The 22,476-nt window shown below is 42.5% G+C and overlaps 1 protein-coding gene and 1 long non-coding RNA gene across 2 annotated transcripts in view; one reads left to right on the forward strand and one right to left on the reverse strand.

The window, feature by feature from the left end:
* Positions 1–13,379, forward strand: part of LOC310984393 — a 43,393-nt gene extending 30,014 nt beyond the window's left edge. The window contains exon 3 of the long non-coding RNA XR_014595306.1: positions 13,105–13,379. This is a non-coding gene — a long non-coding RNA (uncharacterized lncRNA). The remainder of the gene's footprint in view (positions 1–13,104) is intronic.
* Positions 13,380–21,691: 8,312 nt separating this feature from the next.
* The window catches only part of frem1b (Fras1 related extracellular matrix 1b), an 87,889-nt gene continuing 87,104 nt past the window's right edge, over positions 21,692–22,476 (reverse strand). The window contains exon 37 of the mRNA XM_083969586.1: positions 21,692–21,962. Coding sequence (XP_083825712.1) covers positions 21,754–21,962 — 209 coding nt within the window. The 3' untranslated portion in view covers positions 21,692–21,753. The remainder of the gene's footprint in view (positions 21,963–22,476) is intronic.

The raw sequence follows: 22,476 nt of genomic DNA on the forward strand, positions 1-22,476 counted from the left end.
ACTTGAGTTACTTCTCAAGAAGTAATGATCAATGCGAGGTCCCAGTTCTCCCTCTATCAAGCACCTTTTCCTACCTTGGTGTATTTTCAAGCCTTTTATAGATGTAATTTTCTTCCAGCCACAAGAGCAGATCTGAAGGGACTTGTCAGCTTCGTTGTTGGTTGTTTGTGCAGCGATTTCCTTCCTCTTAGTCTAATCCGTTCCAAGGTCAGTAGCCGTGTAGTCCGTCACAGAGTCGTCTTCCACCCCAGCTCTCGCCGACTCGAGGGGTATTCTTCCATTGAATCTGTTCGTAGCCAAGGATGAGTGTCTCCAAATATAGACTATATACTGGAAACTGCTGGCAAGGGGAGCTAACCCATGCCAGCCCCAGGTGGGGTCTATTCCCTCCAGTCAGCTGTCTCTCCTCGCCGTCGCAAGGTCTTTCCCTTGTTGTCAGCTACTCTATTCGTAGCAGTCACTGGATACATCCAGTTGCAATGATTTGAAAATAGGACATGATGGTAAATATCCCAAATATTTGAAAGGTCTTCTGCACAGGATCGACCCCAGGTGGCCCCCAACCAATAAAGAGCAGGGACACATCTTCAGTTGTATTCCCCAGCGTCATTGGGTGTTTCGGCCTTTTATTCACAATACACCCTCTGCTGAGGCAGGCCCACCACAGGCTGATCAGACCTGGGTGTGTGTCCCTAGCTTCTTGGAGCCCACCTGGGGTCTTTCCTCCTTATCCACAGCCACTGGCTGCAGCGCTCAGCAGTCTCTGATGTTTCCCTGATGGTATGGCGCAGAGCTTGGCCAGAGATCCCCAGCTCTTTGAGAAGACCGACAGTAGACGTCGCAACAAATCCTCGACAGCCAACCTCCACTGGGCGGACTGTCGCTCTCCAGCCTCTCTGTTCGGCCTCCGCCTTCAGGTCTGAGTATCGCAGCATCTTCCTCTCATAGGCCTCATCGTCCTCCCATGGTACTGTAAGCTCGATGAAGTAGACAACGCGCAAGATGTTGGACCAGAGTACCATGTCTGGTCTTAGTGGTCATATTTATTCATCCAAGATATGTACTATCTTTCCTCTCTCTCTATCTCACTCACTCACTCACTCACTCACTCACTCACTCACTCACTCACTCACTCACTCACTCACTCACTCACTCACTCACTCACTCACCATGCTTAATGATATGTTTGCAAACGGAAGAAGTAAGCATTGTAGGCTATCAACAACCTCCAAAACATAACCAAACTTGTGTATTGAATGGTGTCTGCCAGCCAGTTTATGTCCCATGTTGGATAAAGTGATTTTTCAATGTTTTTTTTTTTTCTTTACAGTGATGATAAAGCAGCATAGGTTCTATATTAATACTGTGAAAGTCTAAAGGTAGATGTTTATATTGCTCCATACAGTATAAAGGTTTTTTTTTTTTTTTTTTTTTTTTTACATTTGTGAATGAAAACACTATACGGAACTTCAGTTGGGTGTTCTGGAGATAACGCTTACCATCAAGTTGGAAAAATTATGGCTAAATGTTAATAAAAAATAAATAAATCAATGGTAAAACCAAATCAACGCCATTGCTCCTCTGAGCCATGCTGGAATTATCACATTTCACATTGCCTATTTCCAATGGTTTGTCTGAGGCAGGAAGTTATACATGACTGAAACATAAACTGGCTGGCAGACGCCATTCAATACACAAGTTTGGTTATGTTTTAGAGGTTGTTGATAGCCTACAATGCTTACTTACTGCAAACATATCATTAAGCATGGTAGAAGTGAGAGAGAGAGAGAGAGGAAAGATAGTACATATCTTGGATGAATAAATATGACGACTATGTCATCCACTATACCTATTTTTGATAAGCAAACTGCACAAAACTGCAAAAAAGCCTTTTATTTCCGAGAACTGCAGTCATATTTATGTATTATTACATTATTGGCACCAATTATTACATTTTCAAAGGTTTTTTTAATACTAGGCCAATAACGTAATAACCAGCCAATAATGTAATAACTTGTTACATTATTGGCAAAAAGTTATTACGTTATTGGCTCAAAAATGTTATTACATTATTGGCACGTTATCACATTATTGGCTTTATTAGATTTAAAATGGCCAAAATTATAACGTTATTGGCTGTTATTACGTTTTTGGTTGCTACAGGGCCGTAACGTGAACTCCTGTTATCTGTTCAATAAATGTTCCTGAACTGTAAGTAAGAGAAAGAGCTTTAGTTCTAACATCTCTTTGTCTCTTCTTCACCCAAACTCAGTGTTTTCCTCAAATTCAATGACTATTTTGTCCTGAAAAGCTACAAGAGATATTGGGATTAATTAGAGCAATTATTATTTCTGTTGAACAGAAACATTACAGCAGTGGTGTAATTGTTGTATTAATGGATAAGTGCTGTGGAAATGGACAGTATTTTTGTACTGCATTAATATTGATAGGTATCTAATTTATCTATTCATGTATTATTGAAGTATATTTTTAACACACAAGGGTCTGTAGTACTACTAGACAGCATTTCAAATGTATAGATTTTAATCCTGGGTTCAGTCACAGTAATTGTCAGAGTCAGAAACTCTAAACTGAAAGAAATGGCCTTCAATTACAGTATAATTGAAAGGTACCTTCTATTTTCCTGGATTGTGTATCAAACTGTCTGGGTTTAGAGAACAAATCAACCAGTTTTAACAGTCGATGAAGTTTGAAACTGCTCTGCCTCAACAATGTTCATTGGTTATAATAGTATAATGTTTTGTTTAGTCTTCCAATATGTTTTTTATTGATACATTTTGAATTTTGGCAGGGACAAGATGGAGAAAGTTGAAGAGGTCCTCTATAAGACTTTGGACGATTTGGGAAATGAAGACTTTGAAAGATTCAAGTGGTTCCTGCATCATATAGATACGTTTGAAAACCTCCCAAACATTCCATGGTCTCGACTGGAGAAGGCTAAGAGGTTGGACACAGTGGAGCTAATGGTCCAGACCTACTGTATAAATACTCTCAATGTCACAAGAACAGTTTTGGTGAAGATTTATCGATCCGATCTGGTAGCAAATCTTGGTGCCACATTCTCAAAGCCCAAAGGTAAGTCATGTAAAGCTTTAAAATTAGATGTGACCAGTGTTGTGGGTAACGTGTTAGAGTACTTTAATTACTATTTTCGTGTAACGCGTAACGTAACGCGTTAGTTTCGTGCGTTGAGCAATCAGTAACTTTTTTTTTTTTTTAAGTAATCCGTTACTTTTCGCCGAATAAGGAAAGGAAAATCCCGACTGCAGCCTGCTTTTTGTCAGACAGTAGACTAGCCTACTGTGCAACCTGTGGATGTGTCAGCCGAGGCGCAGCGCTGTGATGTGTCTGTGCCCTGCTGACCTACGTGTGTGTAAAGGACAATAACGGTAAAATGCACACTGCGTTGGTGATAACCTTCTGTCGACCGCAAAAAATCCACTTCCAATCTGCTTCTCCAGCAGCAACAAGCAGCCCGGCTCTCAGTGCTAGCTACTTTCAGCAGCTCCCTTTCGGCGAGCGGCAGCTCAGTTCTCCCCCGGTCCAGCCCGGATCTCTACTCCATAGCTGCCGTAGCAGTGTGTTTGTCATGGCGAAGGAGGCGGAGCTCTTTTACAGAACTGTCCAGTGGAACAATGATCTGCTCAGATTAAATAGAATGAAGCCTGCAGGGCCACTGTTCAAAATCCAGTGTGGACAGGATGCCATCTGCCAGCTCCACATCCCACACCATGAAACAGAGGAAGGTGAGACGTGATTGTGGTTTCTCTGAGCAGTGATGAATCTCCATGGTCCTGTTAGTTCCCCCTATGGGCTGCTGGGCTGACTTTGATGACCTGGACGACTGTGTACATTAGCACTATAAGGTGTGGGTTCACTACTGAGGTTGGTTTCTATTAGTACTCTATTAGTTTGGATTAGAGTGTGGCTTGTCGTTAATGTCGTTAATGTTATCCCAAGAGAGAACAGCAGTTATGGAAGTTACCATACGTTTCCCACCTCTACCTCGTTCCCTGAGTAGCATCAGGGACGGATGTTGTGACCTTCAAAATTTTGCGCAAATTTTGGTATCTTGTTGTGGGATATGGGGGCTAATGATCCTGCTGGATTTTAAAGGCCCACAATGGAATAGGCCAGAGTGATCATATGCGCGATCGTAGATCAAATATTGAGGTGGTTTTATTGCTGCAAAATTTAGATTTTGGTTTCCTTACAGATATGCGGAACTTCTATTAGCTATAGAATGAAGCAAGGGCGTCAGTTTACTTTGAAAAGTGGTGGGGACAATGACCATATGCCCGCAAGCCCACCACCCCCCCCTCGACGCCGCCGCAACGCACCTGACACCGTTTCCCAGACCGTCATAGACTACCGCGTTCTCAACCAGACTGGTTTCCTATAGGACCGGGTCTGGCTCCAAGTTTGAGCAAATCTAAATGAGCAAAGACCCGACCAGGTCCGACCAGTGTTGAAGCCTTGGACCCTGGACCCGATGCAGCTGGACTCGCGAGCATTTTTTATTTATTTTTTTTAATTCTCCGCCGGACCGCAGCAAAAAAAAAAAAAAAGAAGAAGCCGTAGTTGTGTTTAGAGGCGTGACAGGTGGAGCATGACAAGCTGGTGATCAGCTGTGGTCATTGAATTGTTAGACTACAGTAGGTCATTTCAATTTGCGCATCTGTGTTTTTTCCTTTTTATTTTTTTATAACATCTATGCGCATCGAGAGCGAGTGAGAAACAGCGGGTGCATCAGATGATTGCCAACCGGCAAAAACTGAAACGAGACGGTTAGCCTATAGAGAGGAAAAACACAGAATATAGGCTACAATAGGCCTATATGTCCAAAAGACTTTGTCCCGTCGTCACGACGTGAGTGAGGAAGGATCGGATGGTCGCTTAGGTTTAGTGATGAGGAACTGTCACTGTCAGCTGCACTTCTGTCAGCAGCTGTTTCAAACAGACACGTCACAAACTTTATTTTGAAGGGACAGATTATGTTGATTTCGTTAACAGTGACTTTGCATCCAAACATTAAGCATATATCGGGTGCTGTCTCATCCAGTACAATCGACCCCGCGTGGAGGCTCGCACGCTGCCGTGCTTCAGTTCGGCGTCTGTTCTATTTTTCACGCGAGCCATGAGTGCCGTCTGTCGTATTATATTAACGGTCAAGCTGGATAGACGGATCGTACCAGACAGGAAGTCGGGCACAGAAAAGGCAAGAGAATCCGGTCAATTTTCAAAATAAAATGATGATTACCGGTAATGAAGTTGTTGCTTGTCCGTCTCTAAATATTTGTCAGTTGCGTCTGCACACGAGACACACACACACACACATCCATACAGAGCTAGAGACAGACCTGTGTGTGTGTAAAACTGAGTACAGACGAGTGGAGTAGGTGTTTTACCGGCGCGGAGAGAGAGAAGCAGCTCCCTGTGTAACCAGCCAAGCGGCCGCGAGGACGCACACAGCGCGCCCGCTCCGGGCTGTTATAACCATATCTATCGCTCTGGTTATAACTACTTTAATCAAAGCTACATTGTTGCGAGTTCGCTCCAGCAGAAGCTCTGCGCCGTGCACACTGTTTCATCTGCCTATTCTGTCATAGTTTATCAACGTTTTTTCGTCATTCTTCATTAGGATAATGTTAAGTTAATTTTGTGGTGGGGACAAAATTGTTCTTGACAAAAGTGGTGGGGACATGACCCCAGTGTCCCCAGCGTAAATGACGCCTATGGAATGAAGTCATCATGCTCAGATGTTGAATGTGTGCGTGTGACAATAAAGGATTCTATTCTATTCTATTCTATTATATTATATTCTACACACTTACACTCAGACAGATGTGTCAACGCCTGCTTTTTTGTTCAATTTACAGGTCTTGCTCCAGCACGGACTCCAACATTCCCAACAGGTACTCCAAGCCTCTCAGCTGCCACTCAGAGTGTCCCAGCAGGAACTCAGAGCAACCAATCAGATGAGAAGCTGAGATATGTTATGACAGAGTTCATAGACAGAGTGAGTGATCCTGTTCTAAAATCACTGCTGAACAAACTCCTCCAGTTGAAGGTGTTGGCTGAGAGCGAATATGAGTCTATTTGGGGAGAGCGCAACAGGGCAGACAAAGCTACAGAGCTGCTGAGAACGGTGCTCAAAAAAGAAGAAAGTGCTCAAATTCAAAGTATCTGTAACACAGCTGAGGGTCATAATGCCGAACAAGTTAAATATTCCCGTGTTGACTTTTCATTACATGTCTGGTTTAGCCTGATGTTAGGCGTGATGATGGACAACCTGAATAGTTGCTAAGATGTTTTTTTGACACGTTTTATGGCCGTGGGAAACCAAAACTATAAACAACATCATCAGGAGCTCCGAGCACGGGTAAAGTTGTTTATGAGAGTAAGCAGCGACACCAGCAGCCAAAGGCACTTCATAAGTTTATACACCACTTCCCTGCAGCCTCGACTAGATGACCGTCTAGTCTATATGCACCACCGGCCCTGTCACATGACTTCTCAGAAACGCTGGATCCTTTGTCTTTGTATGTTTCACTTCTCTTTTCCTTCCTGCAGCCCACGGACTGTTCTCGTCTGGACTCCTGTTGCAAATTTCGTAAGTGCTGTTGTTGTTTTAATGATGTAGGCTAATATTTTATATGTCTGGTCAGATGTTTGGTCCTTGGTGGACCTTGTTGTGTTACCAGGTTTAGGTTAATGCATTTGGTTCTCGGATCATTTGTTTATTATACTAATAAAATAAACCATTAGTAGCCTTGATTATTATTGTTTCTTATTCACATCCCTACAGAGACCAGATTCACATTAACAGCCTTATGGGTGGTTCTTGTATTTGTTAGGGGAAGGACAGGACTAGAGACTGTTCAACCTCCAGGTTGAATAGTGTCATGTTGAGGTTTATACTGTAGGCCTGAACCAATACCCTTTTCACACTTGCTGTCAGTTACTACAATGTTCTCTCAAAAGCTGTTTTCACAAAAACAGGAACACCACCTAAGGATCCTATCTCTTTGAACTAAATTACAATTAATTTCAACTTAACTGGAAAGTTAGGGAGCGTGCCTATGTTCCCTCAGCCCTATGTTCCCACAGCCCTATGTTCCCTCAGCCCTATGTTCCCACAGCCCTATGTTCCCTCAGCCCTATGTTCCCTCAGCCCTATGTTCCCACAGCCCTTTGTTCCCTCAGCCCTTTATTCCCTCAGCCCTATGTTCCCTCAGCCTTTTATTCCCTCAGCCCTATGTTCCCTCAGCCTTTTATTCCCTCAGCCCTATGTTCCCTCAGCCTTTTATTCCCTCAGCCCTATGTTCCCTCAGCCTTTTATTCCCTCAGCCCTATGTTCCCTCAGCCTTATGTTCCTTCATTTCTAAAGTTTTTTTTCTTTCCAAAATTAGGCCCTATGTTCCCACATTTCCTTTATCATCAATTTGCATCAGATTTTATCCCTATTTCTCCCAATTTGGTAGTCAATTACACCCAACCTAGCTTGATGCCTACTGCGACTGAGGACTCATAACTGCATGGCTCACATGGACTTGTGTTGGTCTGTCTGTGTCTTCGATTCTGTATGTTTATTTTATTTCTGTTTATTTTATTTTTAGTTATGCGCTTTTGGTTGCACCCAGTACATGTTAAAGGGATGGTTCGGAGTAATTTCAACCTAGGGTCCTGTGTAACGGATGTGCACTCACTCACCCATAAAGGACGTGCTAACCACTTCGCCAAGCGGTTGTCAACCTCTTGGCGAAGCAGTTAGCATCGTCGCCTGCCGTGCAGGAGACGAAGGTTCGAACCCCACCTAGGGCAGGCTGTGAGAAAACACAACGCAGAGGGCCAGATACGACATCGGCTACACCTGCACCATGACCTCGAGCCAAACGCCCCCCAGAAGCTAGTTTCAATCAGTGGCCGAGTTAAAGCAGAAGTAAGGTGAATGTTTGTGTTAAAGCTTCAGTAAGCGATCCGGTGGTTTTGGCTAATGCTGCGTTCCAGGCAGGCTTTTGAAACCGTAAATTACAGCTTCAAGTCACAACTTACGACTTTGTAGCGTTCCAGGCAACCCACTCGTGTTTCTCCGACCTGTTTTACCTGTGAAAGTCACTATAACGGCCACTCGTAACTTCTGACCCGTGAACTCGTACCAGATCGAACTGGTACCACTTCACAGGTTGGAAAAACACCAGTTACGGGCTGCCTTGAACGCACCATAACAGTCCTCATCCCTACGTCACCACATTCAGGCGCATCCCTTGGCTGCACACATAGAGAGGACTGCCCCTTTATGCCGTTCTCTCTCCTCATTGGATAAAGGTTGTAGGATACAAGGAAAGTTTTCTCCTGGGCTCAGAGCAGAGCAGAGTGACTGACAGACCCGTGTTTCAGACCAAACACTCTATAGAAGTGATTGCTGTCGGAAGATACAACTATTTAAGACTTATATTAACACAAACATTCACCTTACTTCTGCTTTAATATAAGTCTTAAATAGTTGTATCTTCCGACAGCAATCACTTCTATAGAGTATTTGGTCTGAAACACGGGTCTGTCAGTCACTCTGCTCTGCTCTGAGCCGAAGAGAAAACTTTCCTTGTATCCTACAACCTTTATCCAATGAGGAGAGAGAACGGCATAAAGGGGCGGTCCTCTCTGTGTGTGCAGCCAAGGGATGCGCCTGAATGTGGTGACGTAGGGACGAGGACCAACAGGCACAAAATTAAATCAGCTTTCATTTATGTCTCAGTTAAGTTAAAATTAATTTTAATTTAGTTCAAAGAGAGAGGATGGTGGTGGTCCTGTTTTTGTGTGAAAACAATTTTAATATTTTTCTTTTTAAAGATGATTGCCTTGGTATTTTCTCTTTTTTTCTACTGACCCAGCCCTTCACCAAAGAGCACCATCTTCAACAAAAGAAATCCATAGTTAGAGGCACTTCATAAGTTTATAAACCACTTCCCTGCAGCCTCCACTAGATGACCATATATGTCTAGTCCTGTCACGTGACTTCTCAGAAACGCTGGATCCTTTGTCTTTGTATATTTCACTTTCTCTTTTCCTTCCTGCAGCCCACGGACTGATCTCTTCTGGACTCCTGTTGCAAATGTCGTAAGTGCTTTTGTTGTTTTAATGATGTAGGCTAATATTTTATTTTTTTGGTCCTTGGTGGACCTTGTTGTGTTACCAGGTTTAGGTTCATGCATTTGGATCTGGGATCATTTGTTTATGATAGGTCTACTAATGAAATAAACCATTAGTAGCCTAGATTATTATTGTTTCTTATCCACATTTCAACAGAGACCAGATTCACATTAACAGCCTTGTATTTGTTAGGGGAAGGACAGGACTAGAGACTGTTCAACCATACAGGTTGAATAGTGTTGTAAATGTGGCTCCGTCTCTTTTTACTTTTTTAAACACACACTAAATTTATGGAGTGTGTCTTAAGCTACAAAAACTCCACAGTTCTTCTTTCTCACGAGGGTTTATTGAAACCTTTCTTCAAGTTACAACAAAAAATAAAAAACTGTAGCAATCCAAAATCAGGCAATAATCATTAGCACGGTCAAAAACTAGTGTGCTCTCCTCGCCTCCATAATCATAACTGAACCTAAGTACGCATACATCACGTTACGCACGTCTCGGCCAATAAGAAGAGAGCAGCTGTTATTAACTAATAGGCACTCTGACTCTGGTGTGTCTGACTCTGACCTCACAACAATGTGTCACAACAATGGTCAGACACACCTGGATTAATCAGTTTGTCAAATAATGTAAGACAGGAAATAAAGGAGCTTGTTTAAGTTCAGGAAGTAGTGGAGTTGTGCATAAAGCCTATACAGCGCTGCTGTGATCCAGACTGCTGTGTTGAGTTCATGGTTAGCTCATTAGATGGCCGGTTAGCTCCATCTAGAGGACATACGGTGGAGCTACACCACCTGGTATGTTTTTCAGACTTGGACTAAAGGTCATAACGTGAACTCCTGTTATCAGTTAAATAAATTTTCCTGAACTGTAAGTGTTTTCTTCAAATTCAAAGACTATTTTACCCAGAGAAGCTACAAGGGTTAGGGTTAGAATATGGGTTAGAATAATTTTTTTCAGATAGTCAGGTAGCTGATTCCAGAGACATGGACCTTGATAACGAATTGAAAATTGCCCAAGAGCAGTTCTAAAGAAGGCAGTGTGGAGGTTGGAAGAGTTTCGTGTCTGGTAGCTATGGACTTGGTTGTTGGACATAAATATATTAGAGGAACTACGAGGTAAAATATTAATTCTATGCTGAAACACAAATAAACAGATCTGATACACATTGATATCATAAACATTCAAAAAATTAAGTTTTTGAAACAGAGGGCCTGAACTTGCAAGTGGCTCAGAGTATGTAACCATTCTAACAAATCGTTTCTGTAAAGTAACAAGGTGTTTGAGGTTTGTTTTGTAAGCAGTAAGTGAGAAAAGGATATATTAAAGTATAATAAAGTGATATAAGGATTTTTCTGGGTAGAACATGTATTATTATATGCTGATGACACCAATGTTCTTGGCAACTTTGTTACAGATGAATGATACATGTTTTTTCCAATTTAATTTTTCATCAATATAAATACCCCAAAACTTGACATGTTGCACTCTAACAAGAGAATAGGTATATAGACATCTTTATCACATGGTATCTTTTTCTTATTTTTTGGTACGACTAAACATGTATGAAGTTTTTTTTAATATTTAGAGATAATTTATTTTTTTGGAACCAGAAGTTAACTTTTGTAAGTTCAGCATTTGTTTGAGTAATTAGGTCTTCATAACTTCGATTCGACATAAACATATTCGTATCATCAGCAAAATTGACAAAAAACATGCTTTTTGAAACCAGATATAAATCATTTACATGAATAATAAAAAGCAAAGGACCGAGAATAGATCCATACATCTGCAATTTTTTAACCAGAAGACTATGATCAACGGTATCGAAGGCTTTGGACAGGTCTATAAAAACCCCAATAGTAAATTCATTATTATCCAAAGCCATTGAAAATCTATCAATTAGTTGAACCAGAGCCATCGCAGTGGAGTGTTTTTCTCTAAATCCATATTGATAAGAATAGAGGAGATTGGATTCATTTAAATACTCTGTTAGTCTATTGTACACAATTCTTTTTGGCCAGACAAGGCAAAATTACGGAAGCCGAGAACGGCCACGTCCATAATATTTTTTTTATTATCGTTTTCTCGTGATAACGACTTATTATTTCGTTATCTCGAGATAACAAAGTCCGTTTTCTCGTGATAACGAATTAATTTATTTCGTTATCTCGAGATAACAAAGACCGTTTTCTTGTGATAACGAAATAATCATAGAATGTGTCGTTGACATGGTTGCCTAGCAACATGTTTCCCCGGTGCAATCGCTTCTGCTTACGGGGAAGTAGCAGCTGGTTAGCCGCTGTATGTTCGTAGCAGGAGGCTACTAAAGCGAGTCTGTTGGAAACACTACACATCTACAGATCTAACGTAACAGAAGAGATGTTTTCGTGGGATAATTGCTCAGAACCATATGTAGAACTCAAATCAGTGAGCTGATTAATGTGATCACATCATCCTGACTTCAGCCTTCAAGAGCTGCCACTAACGTTAGTCTGCTCTAAGGAGCTGTCAACAATGAAGTACCGGTAAGTTACACTTAACGTTAGTTTGTTTACTGAGCTGGGTTTATTTAAGGGGCTACAGGTTAGCATAAACACATGAGAGTTGACTAACTTACGTTATGGCAGCTTCAGCTAAGGTAATGTTAGCTAGTTGCTGCTCAGATAAAGCTCATGAACACTATATGAACACTGCTGTCTTGCCAAATTAACATTAGCCTACATGTCGGTGGTCGCAGGCAACAGGTGTCTGATGGTTCGAGATAAGGTTGTGATTTCTGACAGCAGCAGACAGTAGCTAACGTTAGCTTAGCTGAAACAGGATAGATGGGACCACCGGCCGGTAGCCCCTTAAATAAACCCAGCACAGTGACGTTATTCAAACTAATGTTAAGTGTAACTTACTGGTAAGTTATTGTTGACAGCTGGTGTGGACAATAACCACACCAGTGAGTAGAGTAGACTGAAGCAGAGCGATAGATAGATGTTATATCTATCGCTCTGGACTGAAGTTAACTGCCCCGAGCTGAACAGTAGCCTCCTGTTGCTAGGCAACCATGTCAACGACACATTCTATGATTATTTCGTTATCACAAGAAAACGGTCTTTGTTATCTCGAGATAACGAAATAAATTAATTCGTTATCACGAGAAAACGGACTTTGTTATCTCGAGATAACGAAATAATAAGTCGTTATCACGAGAAAACGGTAATAAAAAAAATGTATACGGACCTGGCCGTTCTCGGCTTCCGTACAAAATAGATATTGCTCTATAATTTGAGTACTTAGACATTTCATCAGCTTTATGTACTGGGATGACTCTGGCCCATTTGAACTGGTCAGGACAACGGCCTGTAGCAAGTGAGCAATTCAATATGTGAAGAAGAGGTTTCATAACGGCAGGCAAGCATTTCTTGAGAAGACTAGGCTTCAGTCCATCATGACCAGCTCCTTTAGGTTTGAGTTTGGTCACAATGTCCTCAAGCTCAGCTTGCCCAATCATCCTGAACCTGAAAGGTTTAGGAGGAGCCTGTATTTCAGGAAGTGTCATAGAACTATGAGGTTTACTGGCAGCAAGTGAGGGTCCAGTGTTAACAAAAATGTCATTAAATCCATCAGCAATTTCTACAGGGTCAGTTACTAACTTACTTTCCAGTCCCACTTGAAATTCATCACATAATATTTTATTGGAAGGAGTCTTTTTCATGATCTCATTGACCAAGTTGACTTCATATTATTACCAGACTCAGTAAATTTAGTTTCATAATGTTGTCTCTTAGCAATTCGGAAAACGAATCAAACAGTTTTAACAGTCGATGAAGTTTGAAACTGCTCTTCCTCAACAGTGTTCATTGGTTATAATGGTATAATGTTTTGTTTTGTTTTCCAATATGTTTTTTATTGATACATTTTGAATTTTGGCAGGGACAAGATGGGGACAGTTAGAGAGGTCCTCTTGACGACTTTGGAGGATTTGGGAAATAAAGACTTTCAAAGATTCAAGTGGTTCCTGCAGCATAATACATTTGAAAACCTCCCACGCATCCGAAGGTCTCGACTGGAGAATGCGGACATGTTGGACACAGTGGACCTAATGGTCCAGACCTACAGTATAGATACTATCAAAGTCACAAGAACGGTTTTGGTGAAGATTAATCGATTCGATCTGGTAGCAAATCTTGATGCCACATTCTCAAAGCCCAAAGGTAAGTCATGTAAAGCTTTAAAATTAGACGTGAGAAAGAATTATTATTTATATTTATATATTATTAAAGAATTACTTACTTTAAGTTCCCCATTCATATAAAAAGATTATTTAGTTGTAATAGATGGGTCTCAGTTCCTGCCCCTTAATTTGCTTAGTCCATTTTTCATTGTTAAAATGTGTAGATTGAAAATGAAGAGTTTCACTTGTTGTGATCAATGTCTGCATGCCCCAACATGAACAGAGAAATTGAAAAATAGCAACAACTGTCATGCCATATGTGCTTTGCTGCAATGATGCAGTTGTGTAACTAAACACGGCACATAAAGGCATTACTAGAGCTGTCACAACCATTAGATTTTAGTTGATGATTAAACCAGTCAGTGTCACTGATCTGAGAGATGTGGAGTGTGTATGTATGTTTGTATACACACTCACACTCAGACAAATGTGTCAACATCTACTTTTTTGTTCAATTTACAGGTCTTGCTCTGGCATGGAATCCAAGCCTCCCAGCTGCCACTCAGAGTGTCCCAGCAGGAACTCAGAGTGTCCAACCGTGGACTCAGAGTGTCCAACCGTGGACTCAGAGTGCCCCAGCAGGGACTCAGAGTGTCCAACCATGAACTCAGAGTGTCCAACCATGGACTCAGAGTGTCCCAGCAGGAACTCAGAGTGTCCAACCGTGGACTCAGAGTGTCCAACCGTGGACTCAGAGTGCCCCAGCAGGAACTCAGAGCGACTGTCAATCAGATCAGAAGCTGAGATCTATTAGGACAGAGTTGATAAAAAGAGTGAGTGATTCTGTTCTAAAATCACTGCTGGACGAACTCCTCCAGTTGAAGGTGTTGGCTCAGAGAGAATATGACTCTATTTGGAAAGAGCGCAACAGGGCAGACAAAGCTAGAATGCTGCTGACAACGGTGCTCAACAAAGAAGAAAGTGCAGCTCTGATCAAAGCTCTCTGTGAGGAGGACGAGTGTCTGGCAACAAAGCTGAAGCTGATGTGAAGGAGAAGTGGTGCGTACAGTATGTCCAACATTACCATATATTTAATTCTAAACTTTTAAGAACATATGGTCAGATGTATTTGGACAGTGTCATCAATTTGTAATCAGACCATTGGCTGACATGGCTGGACATTGCTTGTGCCTTTTTTTTTGTGTGTGTGAGATATGTGGATCTGGAGAGACTGAGATTAAAATGATGTGTCGAAAGTGAAGCAACTTGCTTCTTCTATTTTGTACCATTTATATCTATATTTGTGTCTCTTATCTTTTATTTTTTTTTATAAAAAAAACAAAACATGAACTGAATAAAACTGTCAATTGTTATTGTTTGGATTTTTTAAAATTGTATTTCTTGTTCTTTAGTTTGTAAGTAGTGTAAGTAGCCTAAGCCATAAAGAAAAAATACAGCTAGTTGATAAAGTATAGTGACAGTAATAGTATAAAAACTTCCATAGTGTTGTCAGCCATAAAATGTAAATGGGGTAAATTTCTTCAACATACATCACTGTGTTTTTATACTGTATCTTTTCTATTGACCTTCAGGGCCACCGTATGAAATGATGAATACATGAGTTCAAATAAAAAGCAGCTGCAGCTGGTTTTAATGTTTCTGTTGTGATCCAGACACTTTAGAAGAGCACAACAAGAGCAAAAAAAAAAAAAAAAAAAAAAACGTTGTTAGATTCAGGGACAAAAATAAATTACAGTTCACAGATAAAGAATCAATAAAGATGGCTGCGGAGTGTCAGTGGCCAGAGGACAAGTGGTCGTTGTTGGTACAGAGTGTTCTGACAGGGAAAGCTCAAAGAGCTGTGGCCGCTCTGGACGTTAGAGTGGGGTTGGAATATGATGCACCCAGGAAAGCTGTTTTGGAGGCCTATGGAAGTGTCCCAGAGACTTATCCACCTTTTTCCGAACGTAAAAAACGTAGCCTGTTTTGCCGGTTTTGCTCTTCCGGTGGAATGTTATGTTTACGTTTCTATGGTTTCAGTAGTCGCGGTAAATGCATGGATTTTTTTTTTCTCCAATGAAAATCTGTAAAACGCATGGATCATCACAGCAGCTTTTAACAGTGGATATCACACAAATTGACATCCGTGTTAAAAGCCAGCGTTAATAGATTCATGCGTTTACCGCAACTATGACAACGACTGAAAACCATGGAAACGTAAACGTACAATTCCACCAAACCGGCAAAACCGGCTTCCGGGTTTGACCATAGATGACGTTCGGAAACTTGTGGATAGGAGGCAGTTCAGAGAATTCAGAATTCAGCCAGGTGATTCTTATTTGGATTTGTGGCGGCGACAGGAGGTGGTTTTTGACCGATGGGTTAAGGCATGTAAAGCTTTCGACTATCTGCAGCTTCGAGACCTGCTCCTCCTGGAGCAATTTAAGCTAAGTGTTCCTAAGGAGGTTGAAGTTTATTTGAATGAGCGTGATGTGTCAACGCCCAAGCGTGCAGCTGAGCTAGCAGATGGCTATGAGGTGGCTCATGAGGGTGCCCCAGAAGAGAGGAGCGACCTCTGAGACAGAGTAAGGTAGGAAATTGGCGTTCCTCTGTGACTGAAAGGAGTAGTTTCCCACGTTCGGTCCCCAACCGGCAACAGAGCTCTTTCGGCGAGCTACGTTGTTTTTGGTGTCATGAGGTGGGTCACAAGAAAACTCAGTGCCCTCGTTGGGCTTACAGGTACAGTGCAGCTAAGACTGTAGGTATTGTGTCTGTGGAGCAGAGGCCTGAGGAGGAGTTACGAGATTATGAGGGATTCATTTCAGAGGGTTCCCTGTCTGACTCAAGTGAGGGATTGTCTGTGCCCATTACTATCCTGAGACACTGGGGCTAAGCAAACACTAATCAGAAAGGGGGTTGTTGACCTGCCTAACAGTTCACCGTCGTCAGCTACAGCTGTTAAGGAGGACGGAGTGAACAATGTTAGGGGAGATCAGGAGCAGCGATGACCGTGAAACTACCGGTGAGTCAAACATTGGGCGATATGGCAGCAAATTCCCACCAGACTCCAGGGTTTTAGTAATAGAAATATGTGCACCTGTGTCCGCCCTGAAGCCTAGACTTGTTAGAGCCTTGATTGTGAAATTTAACTTGCCAGGGTGGCGCGTGGTCGCGACATTTCAAAACCAAAGTCTAGATATGTGAAGAGTTACAAGGACCTCTCTGCTCTCCTTTTGAAAACTCTACAAGAAGTTGGACATCAGTATCCCTTCCCAGACCCATATTTCCTGGCTCTACTACTGTTCTGGCCAAGTCCTACACAAGAAAACACAGACCAGGGGCCTCATTTATCAAAGAGGGTGTAAAACTGCTACTAAAGTTTTGCGTACGGCGAAAAGACGAAAATGGCGTACCCCCAAAATATTTACACCTTTTTCAGATCAATCAAACTGTGCGTACGCACAACTCTCCGCAATAAATCACACCGGACCCAAGAATGGTGCACACGTGAACACACCTCTTGCTCCACCCCCGGAACGCCTATATACAACTATAGGGTCAGCACGTGCATATTTAATTAGCCATGTGCTCTGTGGCGCAGCAACAAGTGACAACAAAGTGACAACGGAGACAACGGGCGGAGGACGGGGGGAAAAAGTGGAACTTCTCTGAAAGCACATACACGGCGATATCGGGCTACAAATCAGTCAGAAAAATGATCTTGCATTTTAATAAGCTACAACAAAAACCCAAACCTCCCAAATCTCAACAAAAGGGAGCAGAAAGAAGAAGAATCTTATGTAATCTGCCCCTTTATCCCAGAAAATCTTTTTTTTTTTACCTAGATGTTAAAACAATGTAGGAAGCAGGACGATAGTTACCATTACTTTGCACGCCTTTCCACTACACAGTTACAGCTCTACTGGACTCGGTTTAGGTCATTTTCCATTACAGCTGAGTCCTTCACAGTTCCTCCTCAGGGCCGCGTTGTCTCACTCTTTATTCTCTCCTCTCGTCAGCTCCAAACTCACGTGCACCTCGTTAACTCAGGTGACAGAATAATAACAGTCTCAGTAGCTGCAGATCAGTTTGCGCTGCTGCCGATGTGTTTTAAAACTTGGATGGTTTGATCCTTGTCGGACGTCACACAGCCTAATCAAAAAAGCAAAATCCTCAATCCGCTCTGTTTATCAATGAACATAGAGCCTAGTGTTATTATAGAGCGGGTTGGATTGCCAGCATCAACGGTCCACCACTACCACAATTACTTCAAAAAATCCTCCTGTGCTCTTCTAAATGTACTCCGTGCTCCTCTCTCCCTCTCACACTGCAGTTCTCTGACTCAGCAACGGTGTCGCCAATTCCTCCTGTTCCTCAAAAAAGGCGTAAATCACGGTACGCCAGGGTCAAAATGGGTGTAAATGTCCGCACTTTTCCCCGTCAGGTTTTGGCTTGATAGATCCCAAATTTGGCGGAGAGAAGTGCGTACGCACAAAACGGGGGGAAAAGGGTGTAAAAAAAGGTGTATCCACAATGATAAATGAAGCCCCTGGTGTCATTTGGGACTGCAATATGAAAGTCATACAACAAGGGTCTGTCAAAGCCGTTTCAAAAGAGAAGCACTATTGCCCATCTCTACCTAGGAGAGGGACAAGAACTTGGCAGGCTGGTATCCAAAACTCAACTGGATGAGAATTTCATACCGAAGATGTCTCGTGATAACTTAGCACAGCTTTGGTGGAATGGAGACATATTCAAGGAGAAAGCCATTATCAGCCGCCTTCATCGGGTCAGTGGAGTCATTGTAAAGTCAAGTATACGCCAACTATGGGAAATTGAAAATCCCAGTGCGTCTAGCTCGCATTAGTGGAACTATGCGTAGTTACAGCACAGAAAAAGTGTCCTTCTACCTTGGATTTGCAATAAATGGACCCCTTGCTTATGACATCCATCCATCCATCCATCCATTGTCCGCCGCATTATCCGGTCCGGGTCGCGGGGGCAGCAGTCGGAGCAGGGATCCCCAGACTTCCCTCTCCCCGGACACTTCCTCCAGCTCTTCCGGGGGGACCCCAAGGCGTTCCCAGGCCAGCCGAGTGACGTAGTCACCCCAGCGTGTCCTGGGTCTTCCTCGGGGCCTCCTCCCGGTGGGACATGCCCGGAACACCTCACGAGGGAGGCGTCCAGGGGGCATCCTATACAGGTGCCCGAGCCACCTCAGCTGACTCCTCTCGATGTGGAGGAGCAGCGGCTCTACTCCGAGCTCCTCCCGGGTGACAGAGCTCCTCACCCTATCTCTAAGGGAGCGCCCCGCCACCCTGCGGAGGAAACTCATTTCGGCCGCTTGTATCCGGGATCCTGTCCTTTCGGTCATGACCCAGAGTTCATGACCATAGGTGAGGGTGGGAACGTAGATCGACCGGTAAATCGAGAGCTTTGCCTTTCGGCTCAGCTCCTTCTTCACCACGACGGACCGATACAATGACCGCATTACTGCGGCCGCCGCACCGATCCGCCTGTCGATCTCGCGCTCCGTTCTCCCCTCACTCGTGAACAAGACCCCGAGATACTTAAACTCCTCCACCTGAGGCAGGAACTCTCCCCCGACCTGGAGGGTGCAAGCCACCTTTTTCCGGTCGAGAACCATGGCCTCGGACTTAGAGGTGCTGATTCTCATCCCAGCTGCTTCACACTCGGCTGCAAACCGCCCCAGTGCATGCTGAAGGTCCTGGCTCGAGGGAGCCAACAAGACCACATCATCTGCAAAAAGCAGAGATGAAATCAAGTGGCTCCCGAACCGTACCCCCTCCGGCACTTGGCTGCGCCTAGAAATTCTGTCCATAAAGATAATGAACAGAACCGGTGACAAAGGGCAGCCCTGCCGGAGTCCAACACGCACCGGGAACAGGTCTGACTTACTGCCGGCCATGCGAACCAAGCTCCTGCTCCGGTCATACAGGGACCGTACAGCCCTCAGCAGAGGGCCTCCGATCCCATACTCTCGGAGCACCTCCCACAGGATGCCACGTGGGACACGGTCGAAAGCCTTCTCCAGATCCACAAAACACAAATCAAGTATGAAAATTAGGTTGTAGTCATGTGCAAACCCAAGCACTGGGCCAGGGAAGTGCAGAATTGAAAAATAACATTTGACAACCAGTTGATTTTCTGAACACATTTTGAAAACCACCTCATTTAAATATACCAGCAACTGGAGGGGTAAATGGTAACACTGTGGCCATGTTGACAATTGCAAATGTAGTTATTTTTATGTGTTGTTGGAAGAGACTGTTAAGTTCTGCTGTAAAACAAATGATACATGCACATGCAAGGAAGAACTTAAATTAATGGTTTGATATTTATGTGATACCAGTAGTTTCCTTACCCTTTGAAAATCCACAGATAAAAACTGAACCTAATTAAGACCATGAAATTAAGAGGTTTGTATCAGTAGCTTGATTTCATTTATAGCTATTCTTTTTTATTGTTACTTTAAGTTGAAAATTACTTAAGTTACTGTTTTTTTTTGTTTTTTTAGATATTTTGTTTTCCTTTTAATGTCTTTATTATGATAAGAAAGTATAAGAGAAAGGGAATGAGGGGAGAGAGACGGGGATGACATGCAGCAAAGGGCCACAAGTCAGATTCAACCCCAGGTCGCTGCAATAAAGATTAGGCCTACAGGGGCAATGCTCCATTGGTAGAGCCACCCCACCATTTTACAGTTGTTTTTTTTACTTTGTATATCCTTGGCAGACTAAAGTAAAGATAAGTTTTTTCTATTTTGTCATTTTAATATGTTTAGGGTTAATGAGTTTATTACTGTATACCAGTCTTGCCTGACATGCCAACTAGTGAGTTGTTTTATTTTACTTTTTTTCCATTATGTTCTCATTGTTAACACTGTGGTTGTTATCATGTACTATTCATTTTTCTGCCGCATAAAAATTTGATATCAGCGAACTAAAGTGAAAGTGCTTAATGCTCAGCTGTGCTTCCTGAATAAACAGTAAAAGCAATGCTATGTTTTTTACAGAGCTTTCCAAAGCTGGGCTTGACAAAATACAATCTATTCCTCAGTGCATTTGTACTGATTGTTTGATTTCTTAAAAATATCTGAATAACGATGATGCAGAAAATGTGTAAGAAATGATGTAGCCTAATGTTGAGTTGTTAAGAGTAAAGTGGCTGTTTTGTGGTTGTATTTTTTCAGAAAAACCTGATTTTATTTCAACAAATGTTTTGCAAGCTGTATCTACATCTACAATAATAAAATATATAAAACATATCTTGCATTTGAAATTAGTGGAATTTACTAACTGTAATTATAAACATCCATTTAATAATTAGGACATAGTAAGTGTGTGTGGTAGGTGGCTCAACTTACCCTTGACCACATGGCTCAACTTACCCCACAGCTACCATATTGACTTTATTTGTTCCTACAGTTAAAATGATGCACTTTCAAGCTAAGTTTACAACTTAATGTTGTAGCTCATAGATACCACAACTCATATATAAAACAAATTTATAATTATCTCTTTTGGTGAAAAGACGATTCTCATGCAACTTATGATAGACTGCTTAGTTAAGCAGGTAATAATTTACTGGTTTGACACCATTGCCGATGTTTGTATCCTTCGCACCCTTACTATAATATCTTTAATTACGTGAGTCACTGATTTACCTGATATGTTGTCGTATACTTCACCTGCTTCCCGTCTTCCAGATGCCCCCGAGTGAAGATCCGTGACCGTCCCTGTCCTTGTCTGCTATAACACCTTATTGTGAGCTCTTGTACAGTCAGCAGTTTGCTGAACATCCTTCTTCCATCCTTTAGATTTCATTTTAATTTTCCAAATAATACAACAATGACATGTTGGCCTATCTAAATAAAGTAAAATACCTTGGTTCTGGGAAAGCTGCACAATGAAATACTGTGGAAAAGATATAAAAGCAACTAAGGTGTCTGTGATGTTGTGCTGCCCCCTGCTGTTAAAAACTTGCAACTCATTAAAATATAACATGACTCTATCTCCAGATTTGGTTAGGGAGAAAAGTTTAGAATATATATTTTTCAGATAAGTAAGTAACTGAGTGAAGGACAAACATTGGTGGTTGCAGCCTCTCCAGTCATTTCTGCTCTGCTGAATCTTACAATCTGAACAAACAGACCAACCTAAATTAATTCAAAAAGATCAAATAATTCAGTAGGATGAACAGGTTGATCAAAAACTGAATTTGAAACATAAATATTCAAAATGTTCAAGTGAAAGACCCTCACCATGGTTTGCGCAGCAATCTTTATTATGACAAAAGTATGAAACCTAATGTACAGAGCAGCATGGATGCGTAACATTAAATACGAGTGGAAGAGTTTTTAGGAGTCACAGCTGATGACGAGTCTCTCAGTGAGTGTGAGCCGGTGACGAGCAGATGAACGTGTGTTGCGTTTCCGTGGAGCAGCTGGTGGAAATCCAGCTCCGAGGGTTTTCAACCAGCACGCAGTCGGAGCCGTCCTCGGAGCCACCGCGGCTCAACGGCGGCCCCCGCAGCCGGGAGAAGGACACGGAGCGACCGTCAGCCCACATCCAGCGACCGGGACCTCCAGACAGACCTGAGGGACAGGACACGGACACGGACACGGTCACGTCTCCTCAAAGGGTTCTTACAAATATACAGTATATCTCTATGACAACAGATGTGTTAATGCACAGCCCGTCCAAAAAAAAGTCACACACTCTAATATGTCACTGGACCGCCTGTAGCTTTCATTACAACATTCACTGTGGCATCGTTTCAATAAACTTCTGCAATGTCACAACATTTATTTCTGTCCAGAGCTGCTTTAATGTCTCAGAGACTCTGAGTGGGTTCAGGTCTGGACTCTGTGGTCACATTGGACCACATGATGGTCATGTGCTGCTTGTTAATGAGCAGTGGAACTATCATCATCACTTCAACAGTTTATTATAGGATGTCAGTGGTCCAGTTTGATAGATACTGATTATAAGCTCACACTGTAAACAGAAGACGGACAATTTCCATGATCCTGAACAGTGGCTGGCGCACACACACACGCATACACACAGACACTCAGCGGTGACCCCCCCCCCCCTCTCCCTCTCCAG

Source organism: Trachurus trachurus (assembly GCF_905171665.1).
Source record: "Trachurus trachurus genome assembly, chromosome: 4".
Lineage (NCBI taxonomy): Eukaryota > Metazoa > Chordata > Actinopteri > Carangiformes > Carangidae > Trachurus > Trachurus trachurus.